This window comes from Giraffa tippelskirchi, chromosome 3 (assembly GCF_054371585.1).
Source record: "Giraffa tippelskirchi isolate mGirTip1 chromosome 3, T2T-mGirTip1v1.2.pri, whole genome shotgun sequence".
Taxonomy (NCBI): Eukaryota; Metazoa; Chordata; class Mammalia; order Artiodactyla; family Giraffidae; genus Giraffa; species Giraffa tippelskirchi.
The window spans coordinates 64,723,788-64,741,695 of NC_137277.1; the positions used below are offsets into that span (position 1 = coordinate 64,723,788).

General features: G+C 37.8%; 1 protein-coding gene across 1 annotated transcript in view; it reads left to right on the forward strand.

The window, feature by feature from the left end:
* Window positions 1–17,908, forward strand: part of ARHGEF4 (Rho guanine nucleotide exchange factor 4) — a 265,787-nt gene that overhangs the window by 7,148 nt on the left and 240,731 nt on the right. The window contains exon 2 of the mRNA XM_081583138.1: window positions 866–927. Within this exon, the coding sequence (XP_081439264.1) occupies window positions 892–927 (36 nt within the window). The 5' untranslated portion in view covers window positions 866–891. The remainder of the gene's footprint in view (window positions 1–865; window positions 928–17,908) is intronic.

Here is a 17,908-nt window from a genome sequence, read left to right on the forward strand (position 1 = left end):
ACCCTCAGTAAAACCTGTGTGCCCTTTGCCTCCTGTGAAACAAAGGACAAGCAATGTTTGGATAAGTGAATTGCAGCAACTTAGGTGGGCTGGCTGTAGTCTGGGAACACAGGGCCTCCTGACACCCAAAGACTTGCTTTCCTGTGTGGTCATGTGGGGACAGGAGACAGTCCGTATGGAGCAGCATTGAAGAACAGTGACCTTGGAAGTGGGGCGTTGGAGATCTGGCCACCCTGAAGACTTGCTAACTTTTCCCCAGCATCACTTGTGTTAATTTTAGAAAAAGGTTGAAAGGTCCAATATCATTGAATACATACTGTTTGCTGGGCGTTTTACACCTAATATTTCATTTGATGCTCAAACGTGCATACATGGTCTAGCTTGTTTTCCCTCTGTCTTACAGAAAAGAAAACTGAGGTTCAAGCAAGTCAAATGCCTTTCCCACAGACCTACAGTTAGATGTTAGCTCCTTCTCAAAGCAGTCTTTTAATTTTTCTGAAACACCATGCTGCTGCTAATTCAAAACAGGAGACGGTAATAAAACACAGAGTGATTGTAAAGATCAAGTGAGATAATGAATACACAGGTGGCAAACTGTCAGGCACAACAGACCTGTTTTGTCTGTGTTTGTTTTTTTACATTTAAGAAACTAAATGAACCACTTATTAACTGTATGGTGAATGTGCCAGAAGAAATATAGAAGTCCAAACAGAATAGAGGATTTTGTGTGTGTATGCCGAGATTAATATTTAAATACCCAAATAGGAAAAAAATACATTTTCTTTTTTTGTAGGGTAGTTGTTTCATTCTATCCACATTTTTCCCCTATGCTATGGACATAAAAATGTTATTATTATGCCCCCAGGTTAGAGCCCTAGTTGGGCCAGGAACATGGATAGATCTTCTGAATACTGTCCTGGGTTGAAGGTAAGAAGTAGACATAACCAAGCCCTCAGCAATCGGGCTGATGGAGTTAGAGCACGTTCAAGCACAGTGCACTCTGCTGCATGCTTACACACACTATGTCAGTCCTTACTGGAGGCCTGGGAATGGGCCTTCCACAGGTATGGGCCAGGATGAAGGAAGTTAAATACTTGCTCAGATCACGGAGTCTAAGGGGGAAGTGCACGTGAATTCTATATTTGTCTGCATATCCTAGTGCCAATCTCGGAGCCTGGCATGGAATAGAGACTCAATTCTAGAAGGTGAATGAATAAATTGGAAAATGAAGGAAGGAAGAGGAATTATGGATTTGAGTTTGGGAGAGCTTCATGAAGTGGCAGTAATGATTAGGTTAATGAGTTGATCTGAGAAGAGGGAGAAGGTGGAGAGGACAGAACCTTCAAGACCAGGACACACATCTGAGAGGCAGGTGGCAGGTGCGAGAGACAGGAGAATGACAGGTAGATAGATGAGAAGAAATCTGCTCTTTTCTCTGGATTAAACCAGAGTCAAGAGTAGGGGAGGATTCTGCAGCTCACACAATCCACTCTAGGTGGACCTGGGTTTAGGCAATGGAACTGAAGGATGCTGTGTTTGCCTACAGCATGCTGTGGGCTCAGTGGTGTGGGAGTGCCCCAGGGAAATCTCCCCCAGCTCTCAACATATGCATGTACCTCATACTCCTCAAATACCACAGTGTCTCTGGAATCATAGAATTCTTTACACAGCTTTGTTGCTTGTATTGTAGCTCCTGCAGCTCAGAGCCAGTGAGAGTGTCAGAGCTCCGTCACATTCAGAATCTGATTTCTGCCCCAAGACTCTGCCTTCCTCTTCTGCTTTTAAGCATATGATTACTTTGGGCCTGCCCAAGTAATCTCTTTATCTTGTTGTCAGCTGATTAGTAATCTTAGTTATATCTTGAAAATCCTTTCTATCCCATAACATAACATATTCATGGACGTAATCCCCAAGGCAAAACCTAGGGTCAGAATCCTGCTACCACACTAATGGAGGAATCAGAATTGATAACAAGCAGTTATAACACACTCTAGTGAATGCTATGAGGAGAGTAGCACACAGTGCTGTGCAGGATGGGGAAGATCTCTCTAAGTGAAGCAGGGGCAGCTTCCTGGAGGAAAACTATCTAAATAAAACCTAGTATGATGGGTGGAATTTAACAAAAGGGGAAGTTCCTAGGCAGAAAGAATAGCTTGTGTGTTTGGAGTTCATTGCTGCTGACCTGTGGAACTCACTTCAGGGAGCTATAGAGACAAGGGATGGTGGAAAGAAAGGTGAGAACCTCCAAAGTTTCTTAGCATGAGGCTGAAATGCTGAGATCTTCATTTTATAAAGCTTGTCTGCTGGCATTATGGAAGTGGAGAGAATTTATCTAGGGAGGAAGGTGGCACACCAGCCAGGAGGTTGTTTTAGTAACCAGATAAGCTGATGATAGCTTGAAAAGTGAAAATGCCAATGGAGGGAAGAGAAGTGAATGTGAAATGATTTGAGCTTGAGTATGAAAGGGTAACAAGTTACAAGTGAGTCCCAGATTCCTGGCTGGATGACTAAATGTATAATGGTACTATTCATGGAGACTGGAGGAGGAATAGGGCAATGGGAAACATGGGTTCTATTTTAGAGATGTTTAATAATTTGAGGTGAATGTGAGATACTGAGTGGTGATTCCTGTATGCAGCTCTAGGATAGTGATCAAAGTTTGGGAGTCATCAGTGAGTGACTGAAATCGCCTTCCAGAACTTCAAGTGTGGGAAGAGTAGAGGACCTGAAAAACGACTTTTAGGTGGTAGGAGGGAGGAAGAGCACCCAGAAAATGGGGAAGAAACAGAAGGCATGGAAGAAAGAAATTCAGGTGGTGGAAAAGAAAACAGTGTCAAGAAAGAAGTTGAAGTTAAGTACTTTTGGGAGGTCACATGAGATGAAGACCAAAAATGTCCCCTGGGTTTAGCACCAGCAGAGACACTAACTACTTTGCCAACAAAGGTCCATCTAGTCAAGGCTATGGTTTTTCCAGTGGTCATGTATAGATGTGAGAGTTGGACGGTGAAGAAAGCTGAGCTGAAGAATTGATGCTTTTGAACTGTGGTGTTGGAGAAGACTCTTGAGAGTCCCTTGGACTGCAAGGAGATCCAATCAATCCATCCTAAAGGAGATCGATCCTGGGTGTTCATTGGAAAGACTGATGTTGAAGCTGAAACTCCAATACTTTGGCCACCTCATGCAAAGAGTTGACTCATTGGAAAAGACCCTAATGCTGGGAAGGATTGGGGGCAGGAGGAGAAGGGGACGACAGAGGATGATATGGTTGGATGGCATCACTGACTCGATGGACATGGGTTTGGGTATACTCTGGGAGTCGGTGATGGACAGGGAGGCCTGGCGTGCTGCAATTCATTGGGTCACAAAGAGTCGGACACAACTGAGCGACTGAACTGAACTGAACTGAAGAGTAATTCCAATGGGAGGTGGGTGGGATCAGGTGACAGTGCATTAAAGACTAACATGGGAGGTAAGTGTTATAGCTGGAGAGAATCAAGGTCAAGGAAGCTGGGAGGAGGTTAATTTTACTTTATTATTTTCTTTGCAGATGATACTTTATTATTTTTCTAGGGTTTTATTTTAAATGAAAGAACAAAGATTATGCTTAAGTGCTGTTGGGAAGAAGCCAGTGGAAAGGTGAACAAACAGAGAAGACAAGATAATCAGTGGAGTTTGGAGGGCCTAGGTGAGCAGGAGATGGTGTGCTCTAGACCACAGACAGGTTGAAGGGAACAGAACTAAAATTACACTAGGAAGGAGAAGGCAGTGAGTAAAACTTCAGGAAAACGTAAAGGATGGGAGACAAAAATTTGAAGGTATTCCTGAGTGACAAGTTTGTAGTTTCTGTGAAGGAGGAGGTGCGAAAGGAAGAGGTGAGTTGTAATGTGGGAGAGATAATTCTTGCCTGGAGAATCCCATGGACAGAGGAACCTGGCAGGCTACAGTCAATAAGGTCACATAGATTTGGACATGACTGAAGCAATGTTGCACACACAGTGGAGCAAAGAAACTGGTCAGAGAGAAGCTCTGAGAAGCCTGTGGAGAATGGGGGAGAGTGCTTGTTGGGGAAATAGAAGAGGATCACAGAGCGTCTGTGAGTGCCCAGGCCTGTGGAGCCCAGCGTTCCTATTCTTCCCACTACATGAAAAATCTTTTTAGTGCAAAAAAGAGATATTTTCAAGGAAGTTTCAATGTAATCCACATAAGCAATATATTTCTCCTTGCTGCATATTTTAATTAGAGTAAGGGCTGGGGCAAGGAACAACTAAATCCTTCCTCCCTCACCCCAGGAGACCTTGCCAAAGTGAGCATGGCACTCTTTTCTTTTAGAGGCCTTAGAATCCTTCTCATCATTTTATTTCTGGTAGCTGCTATCAGTCAATGAGAGCTGAAATATGATGTGAAATCAAATTTGCTATCTTTGGGTCATTAAGTATCTGGTAGGTGCATTTATTTATTAAAACCAAACAAACATTTCCTAGGCATTGATAATTGTAAGCAATAATATGTATTTTATTTGAAATTTGAAAAAATATAATAATCAGTTCACTCATGAAGATTTTTTTTTTAGTACCTTCTATTTGCCAGTCACAGTGCCTTCAGGATTAAAACAATGAACTAAACTAGAAATAGACCCTTTTAGCAAAGAGTTTATTGGGACAGAAAAAATGAAATAGCTGTTAAAGATTATTGACAATATAACCAAAATAGATGTCCTATAATGATATATAGTTTAGGATATAATGTAGTATAATTTTTATTTGTTTGAAATAAGTAGTTTTATTTGTTCAAAATAACTTTTATATGTTCAAAAGACAAAGATATCAAGTGAGTCTCCTGGTATTTATATTAAATAGTCTGGGCTCTGTAGAAAACATAGAATTTTTAAAGAAACTTTATAAAAACATGGTGAATTTTATAGATACCAAAACCAAAAATAGTCTCCTGGTAGAAGAATCAGACATTGTGGATCCTTCTGGTCACTCATTCTGACTCAGATTGATTGCTTTCCCACATCTTTAGTGATATTCTAGAATCCTACCATTCACAGGACAGGGGATGGCTCACAGCACTACTAACTCATCACATTAAAAACTATGAATCAGTGCTTGGCCAAAGTGTTTAAAATTCATAAGAATAGAATGTCTCTCCATTTACGTGTCTTCTCTAGTGTACTTCTTTTTCTTCATTCTTGAAAGAGTCTCACTATTTATAGAATTCTTGGTTGAACATTTCTTTTCTTTCAGCAGTTGAAAAACATCCACTTCCTTCTTGCCTTCATAGGTTTAGATGAGAAATCCACTGTCATTTAGTTTGTGTAGTTGCTATAAAAATTGTCATTTCTCTCAAGTTATTTTCAGGATTTTGTCTTTAGTTTTTATAAGTTCAATTAGGCTGTGATTTGGCGTGGGATTCTTTCTGTTTATCCTACTTGGAGTTTTCTCATCTTCCTAATTCTGTATGTTTATGTCTTTTGCCAAATTTGAGAAGCTAATCAGCCATTATATCTTTGACTAATTCTTCAGTCCCATGCTCTCTCTCCTCTCCATATGAGACTTGATGATACTTCATATGATCCCACAGGTTCCCAGTGCTATTAATATTTTTATAAACTATTTTGTCTCTATTGCTCAGATTGGAAAAATTCTGTTGATCTGTTCTCAAGTTTAATGATTCTATCCTGTGTCATCTCCACTCTCTACTGAGCCTATCCAGCAGATTTTTCCTTTCTTTCATTATATTTTTCAATTCAATAATTTCCACTTTGGCTCCTTTATCATTACTTCTATTATTATTATTATTATTATTATGGCCATCCCTTGTGGCATGAAGCATCTTAGTTCCCTGACCAGGGATCAAACCTGTGTACCCTGCATTGGGAGCATGGAATCTTACCACTGGATCACCAGGGAAGTCCTAGTTCCTTTTTATTTAAAACAAGAAAAAAAAGATTTTCCCTTTTTTTTATATTGTTGAGGTTTTTTTATTTTTCATTAGTTTCAAGAAAATTTATAATTGCTTTAATTGAAGCATTTTTATAATGGCTTTAAAATCTTTATCAAATAATTCTAACATCTGATTCATCTTGGTGTTAGTATCTGTTGATTGTCTTTTCTCATTCTCATGGTGATTTTCTAGTTCTTGATATGACTGGTGATATTCTGTTGTATCCAGGACATTTTAGGTATTATATGACTCTGGACCCAATTTAACCTTCTCTTTTTGGCAGGCAGTCTCTAAATGAGCTGTTCTGTTAGGGTAGGATGGATGTGTCTGTCAGCTTCCTGCTGGGCCTTGAAAACAGCACCCAAATGAAAATGGAGCACTGACTGACATTGCCTCCTTGCCTGGAAGTAAATGGAAGCAGAAGGCTGACTCATACCACTTTGTTGCTGCAGGGAGGGGTGGAAGCTCAAATTGAAATTTCACATTTAAAGTTTAAAAATGTTTTCCAAGAAGATCTTGGGCATATTTTTACATATTTTCTTAGGTACTGAAGTATGATTTTTATTGCTTTTATAAAAAAGTATCTTTTTAAAATTATACTTTCTAACTAATCTATGATACACTGTAGAAACATAGTAGGTAATATGGATCTTATTAACATATATTATATATATGTTATTAATATATATAATACTTATAAGTTTGCCTAAAGATTCTTTTGGAATTTCTATCAGAATGTATGTAAATGATAATAAGCTCATTTCTTCCTTTGCAATTCTCATATACTGTATTGAATCTTTCTGTCTTTTGTATAGGATAGGATCTTTAGTACAATGTTGAAAGTGTCATAGCAACCATTGTCTTATTTCTAATTTGAAAAGATGTTTTCAGAGGTTAATTGAGTATGGTATCTTCTGTAACCTTTTTAGAATACCCTCCATTAGATCTTGAAATTTCTTTCCATTTTTATGTAAGGAGTAGATGCTGAATATTTCATATTCTCTCTCTGAATCTATTGAGATAACAGTATGTTTTCTTTCCCCTTTATTTTTGTGGTAAATTTAATCTATTTTTGTGGAAATAATTTCAACAATTGGTCTTGAAATGCTATTTTTTACAACATTAGACTTATTTTGCTAATATTTTGTTTAGAATTTTTGCATTTATACTTGTGGGTGAGATTAATATGTTTTGTGCTATCCCTGTTGAGTTTTTCTGTCAGCATTATATCATCTTTATTTAAAGAGCTGAGGAACAATCCTGCTTTTTCAGTTCTTTGGTGAGACTGGAATTATGTATTTCTTGATTGTTTGGTAGAATGTTCCTTTAACACCATCAGGGTGTGGTACTTTCTTTATGGGATGCTTTTCCTTTTATGAAAGGAATTTAACATGTCACTGAATGCCTTCTTGTTCTCAGGAACTGTACTAGATTCTTAGACATGAGCTTGTTAAATATGCACATCAACCCTGTAAGTAATCATCCCTATCATTGGAGATTGAAGAAAGTGAGGTGAAAAGTGTATGCCATTTCTCAGGGTCCCTCAGCCAGAAAGTGATGGACCAGGCATTTGAATCAAAATCCAGATGTCCAAAAAATGTAGTCATTCCTTTCACACATTGCAGAGAGACTTCATAAGAGACAAAGACAACTTGTAGTGTCATCAGATCCTCACAGCCTGGGCTCAGGTCTGAAAAAAATCTTGCTTCAGGGTAGTAGATAGAGCCATCTCTGCTTTTACATGTTTAGTTGATAGTGAGCTTGTGCATTTCTCAATACTTCTTCCTCTATTTCGTTTTGAGTGTTAATTATTTTTTAAGTGTAACTTTATAGAATTTAATTTTGTAGATTCACATGCAGTTGTAAGAAATAATAGAGAATTTCCCACAGAAACTTTACCCAGCTTCCCACAATAACAATACTTTATCAATATATAGTAAAATATTACAACAGGAAATATTCTACTGATCTGGAGTACATCTCCCCAGTGTTACTTGTACTTATTTGTGTTTGTGTGTATGTATTTTGTTCTATGCAATTTTGTCATATGTAGATTAAGGTACTGTCAACCACTGCCAAAATACAGAAGAGTTTCATCACCAAAATATTCTTCATGTTGCCATACAACCACACCCACATTCCTCAAGCACTCACTCTTCTCATCCTTAACCGCTGACAACCACTGACAAGCTGTTCATTATTTACATGATTTTATAATTGCAGGAATGTTTAACAAAAGATTTCTATACAGACAACGTTTTGGGTTTGATTTTGTTCATTGAGAATAATTCTTTGGAGATTTTCTCTGGCATAATTATAACTAATAGTGTATTTTTAAATTCAGTTTGTACATGTTCACTGTTAGTATATAGAAGCGTAATTGATTTGGGGGCATTGAAATTATATGTTGCAACTTTGCTGAACTTACTTATTCATTCTAGGAATATTTTGTAGATTCTTTGGGATTTTCTAGATGACCAAGCCATTCACAGAAAGCACACTTTTATTTCTTTCTCTCCAGTTTGTATGTCTTTGTTTCTTCTTCTTGTTAGTATGTGTGTGTGTTGAAGGTAGGGGCTAGAATTGGCTAGAGCATCTAGAATTATGTTGAATAGAAGTTGTGAGAGTGGAAATTTTTGCCATAAACCCAATCTTGAAGGTAATGAATTGTCTTCCACTATCAAGTATGATTTTATCTCTAAGTTTTTTATAGATGATTTTGTTAGTCAGGTTTCTCCGAAGGAACAGAACTAACAGGTTGTATAGAAATATGTATCTGGAGAGATTTATTACAGGAATTGGCTTATAGGGTTATGGATATGGAGAAGTCCCACAGTTTGCTATCTGTGGGTTGGAGATTCAGGAAGGCCAATCGGTGGTGTAATTCAGTCTAAGTCTCAAGGCCTGAGAACTGGGGAGCCAATGGTGTAAGTCCCAGAGTCCAAAGGCCTGATAACTGGGATCTCTGATGTCCATGGGCAGTAGAAGATGGACATCTCAGCTCAAAACAGGGAATTAACTGGTCCTTCACTTTTTTATGCTATTCAGGGCCTCAAGAGATCAGATCATGCCTGGTGAGAGTAGATGCTTTTTATTCAGTCTGTTGAATCAAATGCTAATCTCTTCCAGACACACTCTCACAGACACAGCCAGAAATAATGTTTTACCAGATATCTGAGCACTTTCTAACCCAATCAGGTTGACATATAAAATTAGTCATCAAAATGCTTTTTATCAAGGTGAGGTAATTCTCTGCTATTCCTAATTTCTGGAGAGTTTTTATCATAAATAAGTGTTGAATTTTGTCTAAATACTTTTCTCCATCAATTAATATGATTTATAATTTTTTTTGTAGCCTGTTGATATGTTGGTCTGTAGTGATTTCTTTTTGAATGTTGACTCAGACTTGCATACCTGGAATAAATCCTTCAAGCTAATGATGTGTGATTTCTTTTTACATATTGCTGAACTCTATTTGATAATATTTTGTTAAGAATTTTTGCATCTAAGTTCATGATGATACTAGTCTATAGGTTTTTTCTTTTTATACTTTCTTTGTCTAGGTTGGCATCAAGGTATATGGTCTCATAAAACAATTTGGGAAATTACTTTCTATTTCTTTTTCTGGAAGACATTGTATAAAATTGGTATTAATTCTTCTTTAAGTGTTAAGCAGAATTCTACAATGAAACTATCCAGGCCTGAAGATTGTTTCCAGGTTTATAATAAGAATTCAGTTGCCTTAATGGATTATGGGATTATTCAGTTTATTTATTCTTGGTTGAGTTTTGGTAGTTTGTATTTTTTGAGGAATTGGCCCATTTGTTCAATATAAAATTTATGAGCCTAAAGTCATTTGTAATATTCTCTTATTACCCCTTTAAGAATTGCAGAATGTATCATGATAGCTCCTGTTTCATTCTGGAATTTGGTTTTGTGTGTGTATGCATTCTCTCTATATTTTCATTGGTTTTATTAGAGATTTAGCAATTGATATTTTAAAAAAAGTTTCTGTTTCATTGAATTTCTTCATTTTTGTCCTGTTTTTAATTTTATTGAATTTTACTTTTAAATTTATATCCTTTTGCTTGCTTTGGATTCATTTAGCTCTTATTTTTCCTATTTTCTTAAGGTAGGAACTTAGAGATTTGAGAATTTTCCTCTTTCTAATATAAGAATATAGTGCTACAAATTTCCGTCTCAGCACTGTTTTAGCTTTTCATATGCTGTATTTTCATTTTCATTCAGTTCTGTGTATTTTTAAAATTTCCCTTGAAACTTCCTCTTTGACTCATGGAAATGTGATTTTTTTTTTCCAACTGTTAGAGCATTTTCTTATTTTTCTGTTGTTTATTTCCAGTTGATTCTAATATGATTAGAGAACACTCTATGATATCAATTGTTTCAAATTTGTTATATTTTGTGACTTGGGAGAAGATCTGTCTTGGTACATGTTCCATGGGTGTTTAAAAAGAATATGTATGTATTCTACTGATGTTTTGTGGAATGTTCTAAAAATGTGAATTAAATCTGGTTGACTGATTGTGTTGTTCAATTATTCTACATCTTTGCTTATTTTTGGTCTGGTAGTTCTATAAACTGCTGATAGTTTTGTAGTCCCCAAGTATAATTATGGATTTTTCTATTTCTTGTCTGAACTGTGTTTTTGTTTCATGTAGGTTGAAGCTCTGCTATATGTTGCATATATACTTGTTAGGTCTTTCTATTGGATCTGTTTTCTTCATCATTATTAAATTTCATTCTTTACCTCTGATAACTTTTTTCCTCTGAAGTTTACTTTTTCTAGACAGCATATATAGTTGGATCATTTTTATCCATTATGCCAATCTGTCTTTTAAATTTTATATTTAGATTTTTCCATTAAAACAACCATTGGTATGTTAGGGCTTAAATTTGCTACTTTATTTTTGTTTTAGGATTTATTTATTTTTGGCTGTGGTGGGTCTTTTTTCCTGCATACAGATTTTCTCTAGTTGCAGTGAATGGGGTCTACTCTTTAGTTGCATTGCATGGGCTTGTCACTGTGGCGGCTTCTCTTGTGGAGCACTGGCTCTAGTTTCAGGAGTTGCAACACATGGGCTCAACAGTTGTGGCTCATGAACTCTAAAGCACTGGTTCAGAATTGTGGCCCATGGGCTAAGTTGTTCTGTGGCATGTGTGATCTTCCTGAGCCAGGGATCGAACTGGTGTCCCTTGCTCACAAGACAGATTCTTAACCACTGGACCACCAGGGAAGCCATGCTACTTTATTGTTTTCTGTTTCATTGTTTTTCTTCTCTTGCCTTCCTGGGGGTTACTTGAACATTTTACTTATACTGTTTTTGAGTATATCTCTTTATACAGTTTTCTTTAAAAGTTACTCTAGATATTACAATATACACATGTTAACAAAAAATTCCATGCTGAATAGATATTTTACCATTTCTAGAGGAGCTGTTGTTCAGTCACTAAGTCGTGTCTGACTCTGCAGCCCCATGGACTACAGCACACCAGGCTTCCCTGTCCTTCACTATCTCTCTGAGATTGTTCAAACTCATGTCCATTGAGTCAGTGATGCCATGCAGCCATCTCATCCTCTATCGCCCCCTTCTCCTCCTGCCCTCAATCTTTCCCAGCATCAGGGTCTTTTCCAATGAGTCAGTTCTTGGCATCAGGTGACCAAAGTATGGGAGCTTCAGCGTCAGTCCTTCCAAAGAATATTCAGCCTTGATTTCTTTAGGATTGACTGGTTTGATCTCCTTGCTGTCCAAGGGATTCTCAAGAGTCTTCTCCGGCACCACAATTCAAAAGCATCAATTTTTTTGGTGCTCAGACTTCTTTATGGTCTAACTCTCACATCTGTATATGACTACTAGAAAAACCATAGCTTTGACTATACGGACCTTTGTCAGCAAAATGATGTCTCTGCTTTTTAATATGCTGTCTAGATTTTTCACAGCTTTTCTTCCAAGCTACTCTTAATTTCATAGCTGCAATCACTGTCTGCAGTGATTTTGGAGACCAAGAAAATAAAATTGCCACTGTTTCCATTTTTTCTCCATCTATTTGCTATGAAGTGATGGGATCAGATGCTATGATCTTAGTTTTTTGAATGTTGAGTTCTAAGCCAGCGTTTTCACTCTTCTCTTTCACTTTCATCAGGAGGCTTTTTAGTTCCTCTTCATTTTCTGCCATTAGGGTGGCATTATCTGCATAGCTGAGGTTGATATTTCTCCATCAATCTTGATTCCACTTGGTGCTTCATCCAACCTGGCATTTTGCATAATGTATTCTGTATATAAGTTAAATAAGGAGGGTGACAATATAAAGCCTTGACATACTTCTTTCTCAATTTGGAACCAATCAGTTGTTCCATGTCCGTTTCTAACTGTTGCTTCTTGACCTGCATGCAGGTTTCTCATGAGGTAGGTAAGTGGTCTGGTATCCCCATCTCTAAGATTTTTCCACAGTTTGTTGTGATCCACACAGTGAGAGGCTTTAGCATAGTCAATAAAGCAGAAGTATATGTTTTTCTGCAATTCTCTTGCTTTTTCTATGATCCAATGAATGTTGACAATTTGATCTCTGGTTCCTCTGCATTTTCTAAATACTGCTTATACATCTGGAACTTTTCGGTTCACAAAATGTTGAAGCCTAGCTTGAAGGATTTTGAACATTAACTTGCTAGCATGTCAAATGAGTGCAATTGTGTGGTAATTTGAACATTCTTTGGCATTGCCCTTCTTTGGGATTGAAATGAAAAATTAGGTTTTCCAGTCCTGTGGCCATTGCTGAGTTTTCCAAATGCTGGCATATTGAGTGCAGCACATTCACAGCATCATCTTTTAAGATTTGAAATAGCTCAGCTGGAATTCCATCACCTCTTCTAGCTTTGTTTGTAGTGATGCTTCCTAAGGCCCACTTGACTTCACCCTCCTGCATATCTGGCTCTAGGTGAGTGATCACACCATCGTGGTTATCCAGGTCATTAAGACCTTTGTTGTACAGTTTCTCTGTGTATTCTTGACACCTCTTCTCAAGCTCTTCTGCTTCTGTTAGATCTTTGCTCTTTCTATCCTTTATTGTAGAGTACTGAAACTTTCTGTTTACATCCCTTTACCAACGTGTCTTTTAAAGTATAATTGTCTCAACTATTTCCTCCATATACACTGAGCACCATAACAGATAAAGTTACAGTTTTTACTTCAACAATCAAGTATGCTTTATTAAATTCATGAGGATAGTCTATTATATATACCTCTATTTTTGCCTATTCTGTCATTCTTTCTTTTCTAAAGTTTCAAGCCTTCTTTTATAATCCGTTTCTTTTGGAGAATTTAATTTAGACATTTTTTAAATGATCTGCTAGCAGCAAATTCTCTTAATTTTCCCTCATCTGATTCCTTACTGAAGGTGTTCAAATGGATATTGAATTTCAGTTAAGTGTTCTTTTAGCAGCATTTGAGAAATCCACCACTTTATTCGGCCTCTGTGGTTTCATGTGAGAAAAGGCTGTCTTTCAAATTAGCTTTCCTTTATAGATAATAGGTGGAAGCTTTCCTCTGGTTGCTTTAAGATTTTTTTTCCTTTGGTTTCAAAAGCTTAATTATGATGTATTTTGGTTGGGTTTCTTTTCATTTTTTCCTATTTATAATTCATTCAGCTTCTCTAATGTATAGTTTGTCTCTTGCCAAATCTGAGAACCATTCAGGCATCATTTGTTTAAAACTGTTTCAGTCCTTCCTCTTTCTCCTCTTCTTCCAAGACTTCAGTGACATAAATGTCGCTGAGTCTATGATGATTTTTTTCAGTTTGTTTTCTCTGTTATTCAGAATTCTATTAACTTGTCCTCAAGTTCCCTGATTCTATTTTTGTTCCCTTCATTCTGCTGTTTAACCTACATATTCAGTTTTATTTCAATTCAATAAATAAATGGAATTTGTTTATTTTATTTCCACTTGTTTCTTTTTATAACCCTTTTTTGAGGTTTTACAGTTTTTCCATTTGTTTCAAGTATATTTATGAGTACTTGTTGGAGCAGTTTTATGATGGCTGCTTCAAAATCTTTTACAAATTGTTCTGATTCTTCTCAGTAGTTGCATCAACTTAATGTTTTTTCCCACTTTAGTTGTGGCTTCTCACTTAAGTTGTGGTTCTTGGAATGACAAGGATGTTTTATTGTATTCCATGCACTCTGGATATTATGTTAAGTCACTCTTGATCCTATTTAAATCCCTTTAGCAAGAATTTTCCCTATTTATATTTAGTTTGTAGGTCTGGACTATTTTATTGGCTGCAGTTCCAATGACAATTTAGTTTTCTGAACCTTTGCAATGCTGTTCTGATTGTTTAACTCTTCTGCTTGAGTTCTCCCTTGATCCTTGTTAGTACTGTCTGCAGTGTCCAGAAGTGGCTTCCCTGGGCTTCCTGGCTTTGTTAGGAGGGTATAGGAATCCCAACCCATAGAAAAGACAGCACTTCCCCTGGCTGTTTTCCAATGACCCAGTGCTGGTGGGCTTCTCACTCTCTCTCTCTCTCTGCCATTGGCATTGATAGAAAGAAGTGCCTACCTGGGCTACGTTCTGCCACTGGGAAGGGCTGGAACCATTGGGTCTGGGAGGTTCTCTGCTGTTGGGTGGAGGATTGGGAGACACTAGTGTTACATTGCTTTCTGCTGCTGGGTAGAGGAGCAGAAGACACCAAAACTGTTGACACAATCTGTGCAGGCAGAGGGTACACCTGCTCCTGGCAGGGGCTGGTTTGGCTTGCTCAGATTCTGCTGTGGGCAGATTGACTCATTGTGTTGCTGATGGATAAGGGAGGGGGTGGTCATGGTTTGAACTACCTGAGATCTGTTGTAGCTACTGTTTCAGGCAGGTCAGGATACTGCTGCCACAAGGATAGATCTTCCTTCTGGGCTTTCCCTTCCTGGAACTTTGGGCAGAGTGTTCTGTGTTTTCTTAGAGTCTGCATTTTTCTATTTGGCATCCATTAATTACAGGACAAAACTAATGGCCAAATTGTTTACATCTTCCCTAAGATTCAGAGCCCATGCTCTGAACCACCTCCTGACCCAATGCTGACACAGCCCTAAATCTACCTGCCCTAAATCACCCCAGGGCCAACCACTATCTCAGAGCCTTCTATAGTTATTCAGACTTGCCAGCCCTAAGGTGTTTGCTTGTCTTTTCTTGTTTCTCTTGGAAACCCCAGTAAAGGCTCTAGCCTAGACTTTCCCTTTGTTCCTTTTGCCACCCGACCCACACTTGTGCTTCCCCACAGGCCCTCTGTAGCAAGGCATGCATCTTTCTCTCAGAAGATGTACATAACTAAATCTTCTTTCAGTGGCATTCACCTCTCCATGTCATCACTCAGTCACCTCCTTGAGTTAAAGTTCTGTACATACACATGAAGTGGAGCAAACTTTTCTTTCTTCTCTTCTTTCGTCCTTCTCTCCTGCTCCCCATCTCCCTGCCTCCTTCATTCCTTCCTTTTTATTTGCCTGTTGATGGTTCCAGGTTGCTGTTCTCCCTGGTTCCCAGCCCAGAATATTTTGGAGATAAAAAGAAAACTTAGGAACAAACTCTAGACCTTATTTAAATCTTGTGACTTGGCAGCCTTCCTTTGGCACTGTCTGGCAGAGGATAGGGAGTTCCACCTCATTACAGCCAGGTGAGGTTGGGAATCCTGATTATTCTCCATTGATGAGATAAAAGCTGTCACTTGAAGAGAAACAAGCACTAAATGTTTTTGAGGTGACACTGATAGCAATGAATATTGGAAATCAGTTAGTATGAAAATACTGATTGAGATTATTGTACGTATCAAGACTTGCAACTAAGCTCTATGGGGAATATAAAGAAGTAATTGACATGGCCCTTTTTACTGGAGTTGAAGGTCTGTTTGAATGATTAACAGAATTACCTACAATTCATATTATATAAAAGAAATCAAATTGTTTCCAAATATTTTTAAATTATAATGTAATTAACCAAACCACTTGATGTGACAAATAATTTTGAAAAAGAAATAATTTTGACTGTAACAAAACATTGTTGTTTCTTTTGTATATTTCATTTGAAGGTTTTTTGTATTTTTGAAATGATTTATAATCATATATTATAGAAAATTCTAGCTTACATTGTTATATATTTTCTCTACTATTCAGTAGCCTTATAAATTAGATTTTTAATGGCTGTATAATTTTTTATTGAGTGCATACTGTTTAATTTGATTAATCATTTTCCTATTGTTGAACACAAGCTACTTTCCTTTATAAATTTTCCAAATAGCACTTACATGAACATATCACATTGCAGAGTCTTTCCTCAAATTGGAATCTCTCAGGGAGATTACTTGGTCAAAATAAGACCCTTTTGATTGTTCCTTACACATAATTTTAGCATTCATTGTAGATATTCCCTGACACAGCTCTTACTGGTGATATATTGGTGATATTCTATTTCCCCCATTCCTTCCACATTTGTTAACTGGAATTTTTCTGTAAGGAAGAGCTTTCTATACGCCCCTGGTTTTTAATGCATTCAGTCACTTATTCATACCAATGTGAACTTATGGGTATCCTTGGAGTTATAATTCAATAATATGGTTATCTATTTCATTACTTAAATTGTTCCAAAATTGGGGGAAATTCAGTTTAGTTCAGTTCAGTCGTGTCCAACTATTTGCAACCCCATGGACAGCAGCATGTCAGTCTTCCCTGTTCATCACCAACACCCAGAGCTTGCTCAAACTCGTGTCCATCAAATTGGTGATGCCATCCAACCATCTCATCCTCTGTCATCTCCTCCTCCTGCCTTCAATCTTTCACAGCATCAGGGTTTCCAGTGAGTCTGTTCTTCACATCAGGTGGCCAAAGTATTGGAGCTTCAGTTCCAGCATCAGTCCTTCCAATGAATATTCAGGACTGATTTCCTTTAGGATTGACTGGTTTGATCTCCTTGCTATCCAAGGGACTTTCAAGAGTCTTCTCCAACACCACAGTTCAAAAGCATCAATTCTTTGGTGATCAGCTTTCTTTATAGTCCATCTCTCACATCCATGCATGACTACTGGAAAAACCATAGCTTTGACTGGATGGGGTCATGGTGGAGAGTTCTGTCTAAACTTGGTCCACTGGAGAATGGAATGGCAAACCACTTCAGTATTCTTGACTTGAGAACCCCATCAACAGTATGAAAAGGCAAAAAGATATGACACTGAAAGATGAACTTCCCAGGTCAGTAGGTTCCCAAAATGCTACTAGAGAAGAGTGGAGAAATAACTCCAGAAAGAATGAAGCAGATGGACCAAAGAAAAAACAAAGACCAGCTGTGGATGTGACTGGTGATAGAAGTAAAGTCTGATGCTGCAAAGAATAATATTGCATAGGAACCTGAAATGTTAGGACCATGAATCAACGTAAATTGGAAGTGGTTAAACAGGAGATCGGTGAAGGCAATGGCAACCCACTCCAGTACTCTTGCCTGGAAAATCCCATGGATGGAGGAGCCTGGTAGGCTACAGTCCATGAGATCGCAAAGAGTTGGACACGACTGAGCAAATTCGCTTTCACTTTTCACTTTCATGCATTGGAGAAGGAAATGGCAACCCACTACAGTGTTCTTGCCTGGAGAATCCCAGGGATAGGGGAGCCTGGTGGGCTGCCGTCCATGGGATTGCACAGAGTCGGACAAGACTAAAGCAACTTAGCAGGAGCAGCAGCAGCAGCAAACAGGAGATGGCAAGAGTGAGCATCGACATTTTAGGAGTCAGTGAACTAAAATGGACTGAAATGGATGAATTTAATTCAGATGACCATTATATCTACTACTGAGGGCAAGATTCCCTTAGAAGAAATAGAGTAGCCCTGATAGCCAACAAAAGAATCCAAAATGCAGTACTTGGGTGTAATCTCAAAAAAGGCAGGATGATCTCTGTTCATTTCCCAGGCAAACAATTC